Raw genomic sequence first — 18,402 nt, 5'->3', positions numbered from 1 at the left:
ACTGTTTTTTTCATTCCTACTTACACTTCCACAGGAGTGCAAGCATCAACCCTGCAGGTCAAGGGTCAGTCCTTTAAAAACATTCCGTAAAATGAATAATCATGTACCTTATAAATAATTCATATTTTATACCATAATTTTTTTATCATAATTTCACTCGGTAACATACAGAAATAGCAGCATAGCATATGGACTGACATATCTGTGAGAATAGACATATCATACTTTTTAGCTACTCTAAGCAAAGTAGGCTTCAAGTATTGTTAAATATTATCATGGACAAGTTACCTTCTGTATTTGATGAATAGCACCATGTATTTGAAATTAATTGCAAAAGTAGGGTTGGCTAATGAGGCGGCCCTTATCTTTTCTCAGCAGTGCAAGCACAAGTATTTTTCTGCTGGCTCAATATTTTTTAAATGCCCAAAGTGCTATTAACTAAGTTGAAATCTGATTAAAATATGAACGCTAAAATATTCACAACAGCTAATGCAGCTACACACACATAAAAAAAAAAAGACTAAGGAAATTCTTATCTCTTTTCTTATCATTAAGCATGTGTTTTGAAAAATAATAATTAAATAAATTGTTCCCTACAGATTCTCCCAGTTGTTTTGCTTCCCATTAGCATCTTTGAAAACAGTTTGTTAAGACAATAGTTATTCTTTATTATTGAACTATGGGGATGGTGCCCTTCTACCTGCCTCGGTTTAAAAAGAAATTTGTAGGAAATGTTAAAGCTTAAGGATTGTTAGAAAAAGGACAGCAAGCCTCCGGAAAAAAAAAGAGGGGGAAAAAAGTACAGAAAAAATGATCAGCCATTCAAAAGAATTAATGGATATCCACAAGGGCTTTGCTAATAACACGGGTTAATTACCGCTGCAACGCACCAGGCTCAGTAAATAAAAGAGCACAACCATAAACACATTGAAATGAGCAACCATCACTAAAAGAGGGGCAAGCCCCAGTAAATGAAAAGCTGTCAGACGGGCATTTCAGCACAAACCCTTTATACTTTCTCCAGGATTTAAAAACTTGCCAGCAGTCTATCAAAACCAAAAAAAAGCAAAGACCTACGACCGGAAACAGAGAAGGAAGAATGGACCAAGGCCTGCCTGCTCCCCAAGGGGAGAACACAGGCAGGGACTGTTCACTCACCCACACTTGGGGGCTGGCTTCACAACACAGAGCTGCGTGCCACATTACACACTGGGTACGTGTACGCAGGCCTGGAGACTTTTGACTTTAATATTAACTCCGGGCTTTATTTCTTAATAACAGCTTTAAATAGCCATCTAATAAGACAAATGCACGAGGTTAAAGATCTCCACAGCCTGGAGAAACTGTGGAGTGGAATGAAGTGCTGCTTCCCACTTCACAAAGAAGCGTTCTTCAGTCCACCCCTTCCCTCCCTTTACAAATAAAAGACACCTTTAAAATAAATTCTTTGGGAATTAGAAGCTATGCCAAAATACTTTGAAGAAGAGCGAAACTGACACAAACTCTTTACGTTTAACATACAATCACCTTACATACACACACACACAAATATATATATTTACTTGCTGATACATGTGAGTATACACACACACACTTACATTCATCCGTACACAAACATAGCCCAGACAGACTCCCACGGTAACTCCACAGACCATTCCCACACTGCAACATGAGAACGGTTAGAAAAATAAAAACTGTGTATACCGACCGTCATTGCACTGTAGTACTCACATGATGTGACGCCTATGTCCACTTTTTAAACATTACAGCCATTCTACACAATCTTTATTTCTTGTTATGTGTGTATTTTATCTGTTGCACTGTAAGATGAAAATCTATGCAAAATGTAACAGCTGAATTTGTTTCACGTTTAGATGCTGTTGCACATTTTTAAACGGAGAAAGTAGGAAAACTGCTGAGGGTTCAAATTAATGAAACACAGTGAGCCACAAAGGGCAAATGTACATAGTGCACAGAAGCTTTTTGGAGTTACAAATCTTCTCAGTTTTCTATGTTTGGCATTCAGAGATCATGTTTAAATTTACTAAACTAGTCCCGTTCCCTCCCCCCCTTTTTTGGAGCGTTTCAATTGCCTTTCCTTCTTCCAACAGCTGTGACAACTGTTAAAACAGTCAGTAAAATTAAGTCCGCTCTATAATCCTTTAGTCAACGTTACATTTTAATCAGAGGTTGAAGGAGATTTCACGTTATGAACGCACTGATTCATTTAGAATGATTAAACTGACACATATGTCAAAATGAGCAGATATATTTATTGCATCTGTTAGCTTATTAACTATTAGTAATTATTACTGTTATTGTTATTGCTGAAAAAGCAAAGAGCCAGGGTTGCAGCTGGCTTTAAGTTATTGCATTCTTTAACATGCTCTGCCTTAAAATCAAAGCATACCTAGTGATGGTCAGGCAGATGTCTGTGCACTCCCAAAACGTTCGGACAATTTTTAGCTCGAATCCTCTCTGCCCTCATCCATAACATAAGAAGTGCAGAAACTACTATATTTATTTTGTACGTGCATACGCATGTGACAATATATAGTCAAAACACAATTACCATGAATATTAATAACGTGTAAAACTCTGGGGCTTATTAACTGAGACAGAGAAGCAGATACGTTTCTGACCGTTAGTTATTTCTGTGTCCACTCAACCACACATGCCTCAAACCTAACGCTCGGACACTAAATTAGGAGTGTTTTAAGACGACTTTTAATTGAGCCAAAGAGGAAGAAAAAAATTAGTTTGAATCTTGCACCAGAGCCAAAAAGACATGTGCCCCGATTTCATTTAAATGCATCTACTCTAAGCGGCTTATCTAAACTAATCATTCAAATTAGCTGTAAGAAGGTAAATTCAAAAAAGCTCCTTTGGGGGGGGGGGAACATCCACAAAATAAAATAAAATAAAATAAAATAAAAAAATAACAAACCCAAAACTTATCATCTTTTCATGTATTTTAGAAAAAAACGTGTCAGTGTTAGTAAAAGCTGTGGAAACTGCATTCTTACATTTATGAAGCTATCTTACACTATACAGCAGCTCACAGTGCACTGACCTATAAACCACATCTGAGAGGGCAACCTACCTCTGTTTATTTTCTTTTATCTATCCCGGAACATTACAGTGGGCTTCCCTGCCTCCCCTTCCCAAACTGTATTCCTGTGAGCCAGGCTATTTGTTACTTCCCCTATTATTTCCCCAATACGCGATCATCGCAATTCACTTTTCATCTCTGGCTTAATTACAAATAGCAATGCAATATGCAGACAGTAAGGACAGCTAGTGGGCATCTACCTATAATACACTGTCACCTCTCAATACAGCCTTTCCACAGACTGCGTCTAGGGCGATGCTGGCTATTAGCTTGGGTTTTTTCTTCGGTGTTACTGTCACCCTCAGCGTTAATACGAAGGCACGGCTATACAAGTGGCTCGACATAAAGAAAAATGAATCGGTGACAGCTCCCGTGATATACTAATATTTAATCCCGGCTGTGGGCTGAAATCAAGTTCAGGAGCCACTCGCCGGCCCCAGACCGCCTGGTTTTGTTTGGGCGCCACGCTTTTCGCCGGAGACGCTCCGCCAGGTAGCTAATAAGTGCCAGCCAAGAACTGCGGCTCGTTAAAAAGTATTTTGCTGCCTTTTGTAGGGAAGAGCGACAGCAGAGGGCCACGCCAGGCGGCACGGACCCCTGCAAAAGTACAGAAGAGCCCGCCGGTCCCTCCGGCTGCCCGCCCGGAGCGGCGCCCCCCGGCCGGGCGGCCGTTACCTCAGGGCAGCGCAGCGGCCGGCCGCTCCCAACCGTCGCCCCAGCGGCGCGCGGGCTCCCTCCCGCCCGCCGCCGCCGCCTCCCCGCCGGAGCTGGCAGGGCAGCCGGCGCACCTGTCAGACTGCGAGCGCCGGGGCAGGCGGCGGGGCCGGCCGCTCGTACGCGGGCTGCGCCGCTCCTCCCCGGCGCGGAGCGCCCCGCTGCCGGCCGCCTGCCTCCCGCCCGCGCCTCCCCCCCATCCTCCCCGCCCCCGGCGCGCAGCCGCCGCGCCGTGCCCCGGGCCGGGCCGGGCCCGACGCGCCCGCGACGGCTGACGCCCGCGGCCCCGGCACAGCGTTACCTGCAGCGGCGTCTAGGCGCCTGTCATGTTTTGGGGCAGGCGGCGGCGGTGGGGTGGGGGCGGGGAGCGGTACCTACTCTTCCTCGTAGTGCAGGGAGAGCGGCTCCGGCAGGCAAAGTTCTACCGAATCCATGTGCGCCCGGCGACCATTCTTCGTGCGCCCCCGCGGTAAATCAAAGTTTCCGTGGCCGAGGGCCGCGCACTTGGCACGCGCGCTCTCCGGCTGAGGCGGCGGCAGGCGCGGCCAGTTGGGACCAAAAGCTCGCCCGCGCGCCTAATCAAGGACTTAAAGCCCCGCTCGGAGCTCATGAATATGAAGTAGGGCTTTACATATGCAGTCCCCCCGGCCCGGGGGGACGGCGGATTGGTGGGGCGGCGGCCAATCAGGCGCCAGGGGCGCCGGGGCGGCCCGGCGCGCGGGCCGCGCGGCAGGTAGAGGGGTGGGGCCGGGGGAGCGGCCTGAGGCGGCGGCGGCGGCGGCTGGGGCAGAGCCCGCAGACATGTCCGCGCCGCCGGCAGCCGGCCCGCCGGGGCTCCCCTCCCGGCCGCGGGGAGACGGCCCGAACTTCAGGCGCGGCTCGGCAGGTACCTTGGCAGGCTCCCCGTTCAGGTCGCGAAGGATTTTTGCGCGCAAAGGTAGAGGATGAAGTTTGCGCCGGCGTTGCCGGTTGTGGCGTTTCGCGGTGGCGGTTGGGGCCGGGCTCGGCCCTCGGCGTGCTCTCCCGACCGCCGCTTCCCTAACCTTTGGAACTGCTCGGCGCCGGGGAAAAAATAAATAATAGTAACGCCAAGTGCAGCCTGCCGAAGCTTCTGGGTAACTCAACTTTTCATTGTCATCCGAGTTGCTGGGGGGGGGCCGGGGGGGGGGGGTGGGCTGGTATTTTGCCATGTATTATATATATATAGATAGATAGATTACATAAATATATTAAAGTGTATATAAACATGTAATTATCTATTTAAAAATTAAAAGCCTCATTTTGTACTTACTAAAAAAGGACATTCCTAACAAAACTAGCAGTCACATCCCTTCCCTAACAGCACGGGCGCAACTGGGAGCATATACAGGTACGTGTGTTCGTATACAGGTTAGCTACATCTTAACACGGGTATATTTAAGGTGTATGCCCCTGTGCGAATATTTAGATGTTTAGATGTGTATCTTTAGATACAGTAAAGAGAAAGAAAAGCTCCAGAACCGATCAATTTCTTCTGTAACTGTGGAGGGATTATAGTGGACTAACTCAGCCTGCCTCATTTTAACAAGATAAGGGCTGCACTGTAGTAGGTCTGCATTAGTAAATCTGGGAGTGTGCGTAGACCTCCACAGTGTTTTGGGATTTGGGGTTTTGTAAAGTAAATTTTACTAAACTAAAAGGGAAATAAACACATAGCCCTGCATGTATGCCTGCATAAACATCACCAAGCCCAATTCCAGCAAGCCACGGCTTAGAGCCAGCTCAGAGTTGCTCATTTCTGTCAAATGAAAGGTCCCTGATTAAACTTGTTCCAAGAAAACAACCATACTCAAATTTAGACACGCTGTTTGCACTGAAACACACGCACACACCCCGTTTTGAAAGGATCAGTAATGAACTGGGGGTGCATTTTTTCCTCTCAAAAGCTACTGGTTTTACTTAATATTACAACTAAGACACCATACTTATTTTCCAGGTACAAAGTGTTTCTGCCCCTACCAGTGAAAACAGATGCAGGCTATTTCTGGCAAGAATAAAAAAAATAAAAAAAAAAAATAAAAAAAAAAGCCCCACACCTGGAAAGACCATAATTTTTTATAATTCAGCTCAACTCTTACAAAATCTTTTGTGACTGGAGCCCTAACATGATGCAAATGGCAATCTTTTAGATCAAAACAAGTCAGTGCACAGCCTCAGAATGCATTAATACCATTCACAAATGGGAATGCAGATGCCCTCTCCAGATCTGTTTCACAGCATTTTACCAAAGAAATACAGCCACAGAACCCAACTCCAAAATATATATGTTCAATAGACATGCTTGTATATGTTTACAGCAGAGAGATTCCAGTGTTACGTATTTAACCTTATGTGAAGACTGGGCCTGCTTCCTACAAACCTGGTATAAATACATGCAAGTTTAGGAATTGGAACTCACACAGCAAAACTACAGCTCTGACTACTGTATAAAAGCAGGTAGTAAAAGCTTAATTACCAGTAGCATTATGCTGTCTATAGTGTTAAATGTGAACTCTGTAATTAAGATGTAAATTCGCTTGTGAGCAGTGAATTAAAAAGCTCTGAAATGTAGAGTAAAATCCAAGCACTCTGTAGAAACATCAGAGACAAAAAAAAAAAATCAGTTTTTAACAAATTTTAAAATGAGAGGCATTTAATCATGTATTATTAGAACGCCCTCTTTAAGTAACAATTTGATAAGCGTGGATTTTGCAATCAAATCAGAACTTGAATATGATGTCTTTATGTATAGTTATCTGTATTACTACATAAACCCAAAATACAGTTCCTACAAACTGATTTACATGGGCACATTGGCAAAGCATGAAAATACAAATATATTGTTTGTACTGTGTGTGTCTCTGAGTGTTCGTTTATAGATATTTTTCAATATTTTTATGCTAAAATTCCTTCAAATCATTTCATGTGTATGTGTTTTCTTATTTAAAAAATCACCCATAAAGAATCCCTATACGTGAGTAATTTGATAAGGTCACTTTTCTGTATTAAGTTCCCTGAATACACCCTGCTTAAAATATGACAGCTAATCCATTTTGAAACTTAGCAAAGCACAGGTTAGCTTGATTTCTACTTTTGTTCATTATCTCCTAAGATTCTGTATTTATATTCAGGTGCTGAAACATGATGGTCTCTTTCCTTCTGTCACGGTCTGTCTTCCTGCAAGCCCTCCTTTTCACGTTCGCATAGTTTCCGCTACCTTGTTGGCTTGTCGTCCTCTACCCTCCTCTACACCCCCCAAATAATACATTTTTCCTCTCGCCCTATGAACCATCACTACCTTTCTATCAACCATCTTTCATCCAAGCAAGCGTCTGTGTCTCCTGCCAGTGCTGCTTCTTGGAGAACCAGAAATACAGTGCTGTACTTTGCATGTTGATAAACAAAGCAGTTGGCTTCTTCCCCCGGGACTGAAAGTGTCACCTCCACCAGACTGGGGCCTGGAATTCCAACTGCATTCTTGAACTTGGATTTCACAGTTACCAATCAGTTTGGGGAAGGGGGAAGAAAAAAAAAAAAAAAAAAAAAAAAAAGAGATTACAGCAGCAAATAAACTGGGGCTAAGCGTTGCTTCATTTTCTCAAGCTTTTCTGTAGAAATAAATAAAAGTAGTACTAGGGGAAAGAAAAAAGCAAACTGGGTATCAGCTTATTGAATTTTATCGGGGATATAGAATAAGAACATGCATGCAAACACACATCTGCACTAACTTATCAACATGTACAGTGCAAAATCTTACCACAAGGAGTCTATACAAAACAGTGGTGATGGAATCAGAGAGGGGAAGGAAAAAATCATCATGAGTGCCTGTACCAGTCAAGGGGCATTACTGAGCAGCACCTACATTTCCGTGTCTCTCTGTGCATATAATCTTTCCTGTGTGCCAAACAGTACATCTTTAAGCAACTTCACGTTTAAATACTACAGACATTTCAAGGCATCCAAACAGCCAGATTCTTAAAACATAACTACCTCAAGGCAACTGAAGCAGTAAGATCCAGTGGCATATCACAGAAGCCGCACAGTGCATTGTGTCAAAAGTGTATTTACCAAAAGGAGCAACAAGCTCAAGTCATCTGGGAAGGAGCAAGAATATGAAAGAGTCTATTAGCTGCTGAGAATTTATTTGAAAACAAGTGTACTGTTACTTCAGATGGAAATTTGCCACGGCACCTTATACAAGGTATAGCTGGAAAATATCATATTGTTAAGAGTTTGAAATAAATATCGAAGTATCATCAAATACGTGATTTTCTCTTTATTCACAGTCACCAAAGAAACACAACTTGGATGTGCTGTGCTATGCTACAGTGAGATCCACATTAGTACAATATTTTCACTGTCTGCTGGTCTTTTGCCTTTTGTGCTTCTCACTGGAAGGCACTTGGTGCATCCCTGGATATACTGCTAATGACTTAAAAAAACGAAGGCTACAAAAGTTCCAGATTCTGCTCACCTGTTTGTACATAGTTGGACAAACTGTAGCAGGTTATTACTTTAAAGCCATCTGCTACTTCAGTCTGCATTTAGCATTAATTACTCCTTGTTTTGATCTTACGGAAAAAAGCTCACATAACACCATCTCCGAATGCTCCTTAGAACTTTTCCACAGTGCGTTCACAAATACACAGAGCAAGGCTTTTAGCTTTTGCTGGTACATTCGGTTCCAGCATATAAAAAATGTCTCCGTGAAATAACAGCAATTGCCTTACCATGTTACTGAACTACATTCAGTTCATCTGGTCTCAAATAAATACTCCGTATTTTCTCCTCGTTTTATTTTCAAGGGCACGGGCATGGGTATTTAAATGACTGCCTTCACTGGTACAGAATAGAAACTGTTCACATTGCTATAAATGAAAATTATTCTCTTGACGAAACACCTTTTCCAAAGCCTCTGACAAAAAGAAAGGAGAAAAAGAAAAGAAGCCACACACACATTGCCTGTCACCCACCAAAAAAGGTCTACTCCCTAAAGATAATGCAGGCACACACTTCAATATGGATATCTCACTGTTAGCCCAAGCTCTTTTTTTAGTGTAAGTTTCTTCAGAGAAGCTGAAGTGCATTACTGTCTCAGACAGCCAAGGATAAGATGACTGAGGGAATTCAGTTGCTCTGTTTAATTAATACAGGATTATTTCACTTTCATTTTGTGAAGCTAATAATATGACTGGTGGAATGTCAGTAAAAATTAAATCATAAACTAGTGCAGTACCAAAGGGAAAACTTACTTTAGTTATGGAGTATTCCCAGCAGAAATCTTGAAAATCTTATACATATTTACACTGATAAAATACCACATGTAGTTCATGGGATACTGCAAGCTTTCTACAATCCTTGTGGCATGTATTTACAGAGCAAGAGTTAACATTTTGAGATTATACATTAATAAATGAGTTGCAGTTATATTGTTTCTTGAATGTTAAGCACCACATACTAAACGCAGGAACACGTTCAAGGTCAATGTCCTATTTTAGACCTTTTCAGCAGCTGTGATATTATGGTAATCACACTTAAAATATTCCTATAGAAAGAGTAAATTAGCCCTTTTCACTAGAAGGATTCTTATGATAAACAACAAATCTGAAAGAGAACAAATTCAGATTTCTCTTTTTTTTGTTTTTCCCCCAGTGCAATAAATTGCCGTCCCTTACTGGGATGGCTTTTCTACCCAGGAATTAAAGCAAAAAATCCACGTTATTCTGCACTTACATTACCTTTTGGGTTTTTTTGGCGGCCTCACCTATGTAAAAGTACCTTCCTTAAAAAGCGCTTGTGCTTTCTGTTAGAACCAAAACATTCCAGTTGACATCCTATTCGATCACCTGTACTGCAGTGAAATGTAATATCCCACCAAACCAGAAGGGAGAGACCAAAAACTTAGCATCAGCAGCTATTCCTAAGCAAGATTAGGGGTTTAGCTCCATCTAATTGAGGGATGAGACGTGTCCCTCAATGGGTCTCTTCCCACTCCTCCACCAGCCCTTCTACCTGACTGCAAGCCCAAAGTGCTAAAAATAGAAAAAAAAAGAAGAAGATGGAGCGTAGATATTTCCCCACTGAAAACACCAATAATCTCTACTGTGAGCTGACATGAATTGCTTGTTACACTGCCCTAGGATATCATGGCTCGAAGCGAGCGTGCACGCACGCACAGAGCCACCAACCATCCTCAAAGCTGCTGTAAGGTGCATTTGTGCATGTGCACGTCGCAGAGGCTCCTGCGACGCCTGACTTGGAGCCAGTACACCTGCAGTACAAAACGCCTTCTCTCTCACCTGCCTTCCCCCCCTGCCCTGACTGTCCCAGCCCATCTTCCATCACTCGTCTTCCTTTTTCTCCCTCTGCTCCCCCTCCACTCCCTTCGCTCTGGCGTTTTTATTATTAATGTTATTGCTATTATTACTGTCCAAGCATAAGCTGATCCACAGGGGAGCCTGTGTAATTTAACCCCTCAAGCACTAAATTCCTTCACGTGTGCCAAAGACACAGGTTTGTTGTTGCCTCCAGCAATATCCCAGGAAGACGAGTGATGGCGGTGTCATATCATCACACAGCGACTTAATCTATTGCGACACCCAGGGAACGGGTAACTGAAGAGATTTACAGAACATGCTCTCTGACTGAATACAAAATGTTATCCCCTTTACCAACAAACTCAAGTCACATGAAACAAAGTGAAACAAATTTTACCCTCCTATGGCTCATCGTTTCCATGGCTCTGCTTTATCCAATCCCATCACTGCGTTAGTTGTCCCACTGTACATCTAGCTATACAACACTTTTTTGAACATTTTTGTTCTCCCTCCTTTGTTCTTCTCGTGCTCTCTGATTAACAAACAGCCAGATCGTGTTGAACTGCCAAGTAACATAGCCTCAGAAATCTTTTATCCATACACTAGATGACTGGAACCATCACTTACATCAGGGTTATCTCTAGATGCTGTCTTTATGTTGCCTGACATCTAATGCATGCTTTTTAAAACAATAGATTAAAGGGGTTCCACTTTTTAAAGGTGCAAGGAACACTAAATTATAAACACTCACAGTTAGCTACAATAAATACCAACAAGCAGGAAAGCATCTATTTTAAGTACTGAAAACCAAAAAACTGATCTGCTTGTCAAGCAGGGACCTTCCGCATGGGTGTCCTGCTTTTGTTATCCGTAACTATTAGGGAAGAATTCAGTGTAATATAGGAGTATATAACAGTCCTCTCCAAGATCAAGGTGAGATTCTCTATCTTCTAACATTTCACTGACCTGGGAAGCAAAAATTTGGTGCAGAATTAATACTGGAGACAAATGAGACTAATGAAATGGCCTCAGCTCAGGATAACCTGACTGCGCTGGTGAATCAGAGCCTTCGCCGTGGGAAATTAAAAGCTCTGAAACAGTCAGAAGAAACCAGTAACAAAGGTTGGGTTCACGTGCTCAAGAGTAAACAAATCCTCCCTCCCCATAAGGTATTAGCTACCCGTAACTCATCTGTAGACACCTCAGACCTAAAGCAGGTAGAGACTTCCATACTGAAGGCCACTAGAATCTGTCCCTATGGTAACATCTGATTTTTCTCTCTGTATATATAGCTTATTTTAAATGCATAGATCAGCTGACCAGCTAAGCCCTTAATACTTTAAACTTTGTATATATGCATATTCAGACTCCAAGCCAAATGATTTCTTGGACACACAAGTATACAAACCAAGTACAGGAAGGCGTTAAGAACACCTTGCTCTTTTCCCCAATCGTTAATATGAAGAGACTTAAAATAAAGGTTTTCATGGATATACAGCTCTCAGATGGGTAACCGTACAGTTCCAGCAATTCCAAGGAAACGTGGGATTCACCACCAACTGCTCTTTTCCCAGGTCCTACAGCTCTATCCACCTGAACATCAAAGATCTGATGGTCTTAAAGGAAGCCTTTAGAGAACATATCAGCATGCACTAACATGCTGTTCACCGCTCCTATATTCATTTCCCACTTAGTGGTGGGTGGAAGGCCTAGAATACCAGTCAAAAACATCTGTCAGTATACACCAATACAAGCATAACAACCCTGCTATTTCTAGTAGGCTCGTACACTAACATTTAACGGGATCGTATTAACATCTTTAATACAATACATAAGAATCACACATTAACAAAAAAAAGTCTGTTTGTTGTGGTTATTACACTGAAAACTTTTTTTCTGACTGTATTAGCAAATACAATTAAATGAGACAATATAAGAGTAACAACATCTTTCTGCAGCTAAAGCCTTCTATTATCACCTATGTTTCTGTCCCATAGCAGCTTCCCTCCTATTGACCAGACAGTTAGTCCTATTCAATTATTCAATCTCAAATCAATAGATTTAGCTCTGTGTGTAATGGTTAAGGTGTAAACACTATTCATATGCTCTTGCAGCTTAATTCACGTGCTTGCAAAGTTGAATTTATATTCTAATTTCCATCTTAAGAAACATGCAAAGCTACATTTTTCATATTAGTTTTTTTCTCCCACCGGTTCTGCCTCCATTTCAGGTGTTACATTTCCAGAAATTTAGCTTAACTTGCCTATGACAGAAGTTTCTGTCTTTCACAGATAAAAAAGGAAAAGCGAGAATAGTAATTATTTGATTCAAGTATGCTGAATAAAGCAATAGAATAGCAGTATGACTTTTAAGCAGATCCAGTCAATATTTTCCTGCTAAAACACTCACTCAAGGTGTGAATTGATCCAGAAAGTACAGCCTTTAGACTTACTGCACTTCTGACACTTGTATCACAAAACATTTGGTTCAATTACCGTAGATGTATGTGTGTGCACCTATACCTACACACACATAAATCTGTGATATTATAGGCTCTCGGTCATGTACATATATTTACACACAAAAACACGTAGTAAGAAAGAAAGCTGAACCAACACATGTATGCAGAAGTGAACAGTTCCATCTTTCATTCTAATTAGAAGCAACTTTATTAATTTTGTACCTCCAAAGTCCCCGCTTCTCTGCTTAAGGAGCTGCCAGGTGAGCTGATTTGAAAGCACACCAAGTTACAGTGTGTTACATGCCTTACTTCTTCTCACCTGAGAGCCAGATTTTACAGGTCTTTCTCAGACGAATTCACGTTAACATGAGTAGCGCTCCCCCCCAATAAAGCACTGTAGAACAGATTCCTACTACCTGCTTCCTGAGAGCACATCCATTTTTGTGCATCTAGAAAACAGATCTAATACCAACACTGCAATACAGTATCTTTACTGACCAGATAGCCCAGAAAAATACAGTTACAACTTATCTGAACACCAGTTCAAACAATACTACCTGATGGATTCCTGAGTTCCAGGAGAATGCCCTGGCTGTTACCTGCCTTGAACTAGGACTAGGTTCAAAACACCTGAAGGTGTTTTGGTTCAGGACTAGGTTCAAAACACCTGAAGTTTATCAGCATGAGGAGGATGGCAGGGAGCTGTTACAGTAAGAAAATCTAAAGCAATTTCTGCATGCAACCATTACAATATGACTGTTAAGATACAGGCAAGAATTTCTCCAATACTGTCAGGGAAACAATAGGCTTTAAAAAAATTGGAAAGGCTTTTAGAAATAAAATATCAAAAGGAAAAGTTGCAACTCGGTCTTCCTACTGACCTGTTTACTCCAACTCCAGATTATCGGCTCCTGAGGCATTAACATAAACTGCTCCAGTCTTATTAAAGGCCATATCTATATTCTTTAGCACTGTTTGCATTTGGTACACATATTTTCAGAATGCTAACGGTCTTTATTCAATAATGAATTTGGCAGCAAAACAAGAATCCGTTCTCTTTTAACGTTATTTTTCTAAATAAATTCTCTAAACCTGATTGAGTTAGATCCTTGAATCATGCTTTGGAAGATGCAACTCAGAGTTTCTGAATAAAGTGAAGCACTTAAGCAAATCAGACTTTAATTCTTCATCCACTGAGAAGCCTGAGATTTAAGATGAAAGAGCTGGGCTGCCTTTCTCTTTCCTTATCCTGCAAGGTCCCTTCATTTTCCCTGTTTTCCCAGTAGATTTACTTGTAAATCTGGCGACAGCCACATTTGAAGTCCTGAGGTCTCACTCCTGACCTCAGTTATGTTAGCCCTTCCCTGCAGAAGAACTACCCCTTGGATCACTGACTTGCTATTATTCTATGGTTAATAGACCTGACCTGTGCAATATTTTTTTATCTGGCTACAGTCCTATCTCTAAATTCTCTATTTTGAATGAATACCGATTTTGTGACATGAAGTCTGCTATATAATGAAATGCAAACAATGAAAAGGCTAAATCAGTTTACAAAAAATCTATTTGTCAAACAGTGTGGAGATGCTCCCAATTTAGTCTAGGCAGCGCATGCAGCTCTTGATAAGGGAGTTAAAACCGAGCCATTCCACGGCATAAAAATAAAAGCATCTGCAAGAGAGATACATTTTCTTTTGGAGAATCTTCCCTATAACCTGTAGCTAATTATAAAAAAATAAATAAATAACCCCCCCCCCCCCTTGGATTCTGCAGGAATTTTCCAACAGCCAGGAGCACTGTTATAGTAGGTAACAGCAAACGCCTCCCCAGCGCAGTCCCCTTATGTCACATTTGCATTTCTATTCAGCTACATTGCCTGACAATGAAGCAAATGGGTCTGCCTTATCTGTACAATTCTGGACAACAGAGATTTCTAAGCCATACAAAGGAACGAGCTTAACATTCAGCATCCAACACCTCCCGGTGCCCCCCCCTCCCCAGCCCTATGGGGAACGCAGTCGCACAAACACCTGTCCACACCAAAACCTGAAACCCTCACACGGGATCCGAACAGGAACCGGTTAAAATAATAAAAAATAAAATAAAATAAAAAGCTATCCAGACTTTTAAGGAGCTTGCCAGCCTCGAGGAAGACATAGTCCCAACCCTCAAGATTTTCAGGCTTTGTTTGGACCGCAACAGAGAAGTAAAGGAGTGTCCCTGGAATGTAAAAGTAGATCATATCTAGTCAACCATTTGTGACTCCCGCTGTCCCTTTTAGGCTGGTATTTAATACAGCAGATGAAATCTAGAGATCCTTTTATCAGGGAAATTTCATACCACCCTAGTTTTCATTAGAAAACCTTTAGCAGCTAGTCTGGCTAACTCATGCCATTTCATTGCAGTATGAGGAAATTTCTGGCTAATTCCTTCAAAATTAATATCATCTCATTTAGAAATTAGAAATGACACAAAAAAAAAAAAAAAACCTGCACAAGCTGAAACCTCCAGATCAAACTTGTGTTATGACAGGACTTAAGCCAGTTATAATACAGGCTAGGGCTTTAAACAGCAAGAAAAAAATTACAGTGACACGGTTCTATAGACACTTTGGCTTTAGTCTGGCTTTCTGTGGGATAGATATATATATATATATATATATGTACACATTGTGTCTGTCTTCTTGGCCCTCTCCCTCTCAAACGCTCAGGGTAACAAAATAGGCTCTGTGCACACAATCTGGAGTTAAAGAAACTTCGTTGTGGAGGGGGTTATCCACACGTTTATTTGCACATACAGCAGTAATCTAGGGTAGCAAGCACAGAAAGGGGGGTGAGAGGGTGTCTGTCTTTTTGTCCTGCTTACTATATCCTAAAGCACAATATACGTTTTACATAGCATACTGAATTTTACATTGCTAGTTTATACTTTAATTGTCCCGAACTTCCAGGTAAGGTTATTCTTTGCTGTTGAACAAATGCTGAATTTCTCCCCAGAGGTGGTTGCAATGAGTAGTGATTCTCTATCTTTTTCTCACTCACACAGTTTTGAAGATTTACAGGCATGAATATCATCACGTTAACATAAAATGATATTATTATTGCCAAAAAACAAGGCAGTTAAGCACAGAGACAGTGAGGAATGCAGAACGCTTACTTGGATTCAAAGGAAACCTGAAGCTCCTTAAAGCAGCCCGTTGTTTCTAATTTTACTAGTACTGATGTTTCAAAAGCTGCTGTCTGTTGTTGTTGCCTTTGCGTGAGTTGGATCAAGAGGTTAGGGTACATTCTGCCTCTTCAAGTGCGAGTGAGAGAACAGCCAGCTTTTATTATCCTTAGCACTGAAAATGGCTTTATTGCTGAGGAGGTATGAAACTACCAATTGTCCTGGTATCATACCTCCTAAAGCGCTGCAGATCCCTCAAATGCTGTCAAGGTGACAGATCACTTTTACCCTCAGCTGTGCAGGCAGCTGAGCTAACTTCATACAAGGTGTGTGCATATGGTGGGTGCAGTGCAGAGCAAAATTTAGTCCTTAAACTTGCTGTGATAAAAATAAAACATAGAAAAAAATTCAGTAATTGCTACTAACGCTAATATTTTAAAACTTTCTTCTAGGCTGTAGGGTTAGAAATATTATTAGGTATCACATACTACTGTACTGTTGGAACTGCTTGCGTCTGTTGATTTATTAAAAAAACCAACTAGTACAGATGGAAGAGGGATACCATAGCTGGATAGTTCAGAAGAAAAGTAACAAAGGAAAACATTTTCCAGCGATTGGTCCAAGGTCTGCTTGAATCTCAAGTCAGGTCATCTAATAGGCTTATGTAGTTCCCCAAATGAAAATACCCCCTTACCTCTGCCCCCTCAGGTGAGGGCAGAAGCTGCAGACTACGCTTTGCTGACTGCACACATAGTTTATGCCTGTGTATTGCATCTTGAAGATACCTATCATGATGGTTTCTACAAGCCTGCCGCTTCTGGAGTAGAGTAAGCAACACAGCTGACCCAGAAGGATTAGATGAGAAATTCAACTAATTAATGAGCCCTGCAGGCAAAACATCATTTCTTCTGCTCTTTCGGGCATTTACAAGGTCAGCTTTTTTCTTCCTCCAGCATCAGGTCAGACTCACTCGTCTGTCAACAGCTTTATCAAAATATGCTTCTCCAATGTTACCTTGCTCCTCCACGGGCAACAGTTTAGAATTATGAATGCAATATTTCCCATTTAAGAAAATATGATGGAACGCAGCTCTGTTCCCCCATCCCACTCTGCTGTCTTTCTGATGATTGCTTTTCCGAGAGCATCACATGGCACAGTTTTCTTCCATCTGCCAGGGAAGTTTCCCAAAAAGTATACCAACTTCAAGAAATAAGGAATCTGAATAGGAGACATGTTCAGATAGAATTCAGAAAAATTATCAGCTCACCTCATCTGTTTCTCTAGCAATATGTGCACTGTTATTATCCAATGGCCTCTTTGGTAATAAACTTGTCCCACCTCCCATCTGCTCTTCTTGCTGGCCTCCTGCCACTTCAGCCTCAGTCCTTTCCAGTCTTCAAGATGTCATTCAACTTCACTTGCTCCCCTACCCATTTGTTTCTCTTTCCAAGTGAGATCAAGCATACATCTTTCTATGTCTCTCGCTCCAGCCTTTAGCTTCTGCTCCATCTTTTTAGTAAGTGTCTATGTTTCTGCTCCATTTATCATAGTTGGCAGTATGCACTACGCAGGTGTCAAGGAAACCAAGAGAGAGTTCACTATTCATGATATTGCCTTTTCAGCCTTCTTGTGGCTTGCCATTGAGTGTCTGCTCCTTAACACTAAGCTATATGTTGAGAAGAATGCGTATCAGTTAAAAACAAATTACTTTAAGCCAATACAAAGGCACATAAAGAATCAAGGCTGCTTTAAAGTTAGCCTTTTTCAGCCTCACTCTGATCTCTTTCTAGATTACTTTTCCTTTTATTTGCTCATTGCCTGAGTTTTTATGTCATCTCTACAGCAATTTTGCTTGCTGGCTAAAAACAAGCGTACAAGCCATTGCATGATGCTGGATGTAGCATGCACACAGACCTCTGTAATTGTGAACACCTAATGCTTGACTTTAGTAAGTGCTTCCTTTCCACGTCAATATGGACTTGTGTTTCACTAAATGTAATCCAGCTCAGAAAAAACAACATCTTGGACTGAGTAGGACAGAAGTCTAAACTAAATCAGAAACACGCTGTCTTTCTGCAAAGACTGAGAGCAAACTCCACCCATCCCCTTCACTGTCTCTGGCAGGGAAGAGGCACAGCCCGAGGCTGAGCACAAGAGACCTGCCTGCCCCTACCAGTCAGGACCCATTGTTTTTAAGGACAACACTCAATTCCACAAACACACAATGAACGACAAGCCACATTCATATCCTGGAAAACTGGTTTCATTCACTGTCGCACCTGAGAGAAACTTCCTCATACCTACAATATTTCAACACAATAAGGCAATTAAAAGCAAGTGCAGCATTAAATGCTCAAGTCCAATTGCAGCTATTGCTTCAGAAGTGGAGACAGAGGGGGCTTGGAGGTGTGTTTTGTTTTGTTTTCTTCTTTGAAAATATTGAAAATTCTGGCATTTCAAGTACAATGAAATGTCACTTCACCATAAACTACAGAGTACTAGGAATAACCTCACTATCATAAGAATCTAGCTTAGCAAAGACAGAGAGCTGACCTGAAGAAAATGCACAAAATGCACATACGACAAAGGTTTTCAGGCCAGACAGTTTTTAGACA

At 41.7% G+C, this 18,402-nt stretch overlaps 1 protein-coding gene across 4 annotated transcripts in view; it reads right to left on the bottom strand.

The window, feature by feature from the left end:
- Positions 1–18,402, bottom strand: part of ESRRG (estrogen related receptor gamma) — a gene marked incomplete at its 5' end in the record, with an annotated part of 376,019 nt that overhangs the window by 160,467 nt on the left and 197,150 nt on the right. The window contains one exon of one of the 4 annotated variants that reach the window (XM_082305840.1): positions 4,205–4,260. The exons of the other annotated variants lie outside the window; for them this stretch is intronic. Within the exon in view, the coding sequence (XP_082161966.1) occupies positions 4,205–4,260 (56 nt within the window). Of the gene's footprint in view, positions 1–4,204; positions 4,261–18,402 lie in introns of those variants that run through there. 4 annotated transcript variants of the gene reach the window in all.

This window comes from Platalea leucorodia (genome assembly GCF_965183815.1).
Source record: "Platalea leucorodia genome assembly, chromosome: 3".
Taxonomy (NCBI): Eukaryota; Metazoa; Chordata; class Aves; order Pelecaniformes; family Threskiornithidae; genus Platalea; species Platalea leucorodia.
The sequence above is the reverse complement of the archived record's forward strand: the minus strand, read 5'-3'. Positions and strand labels throughout refer to the sequence as shown.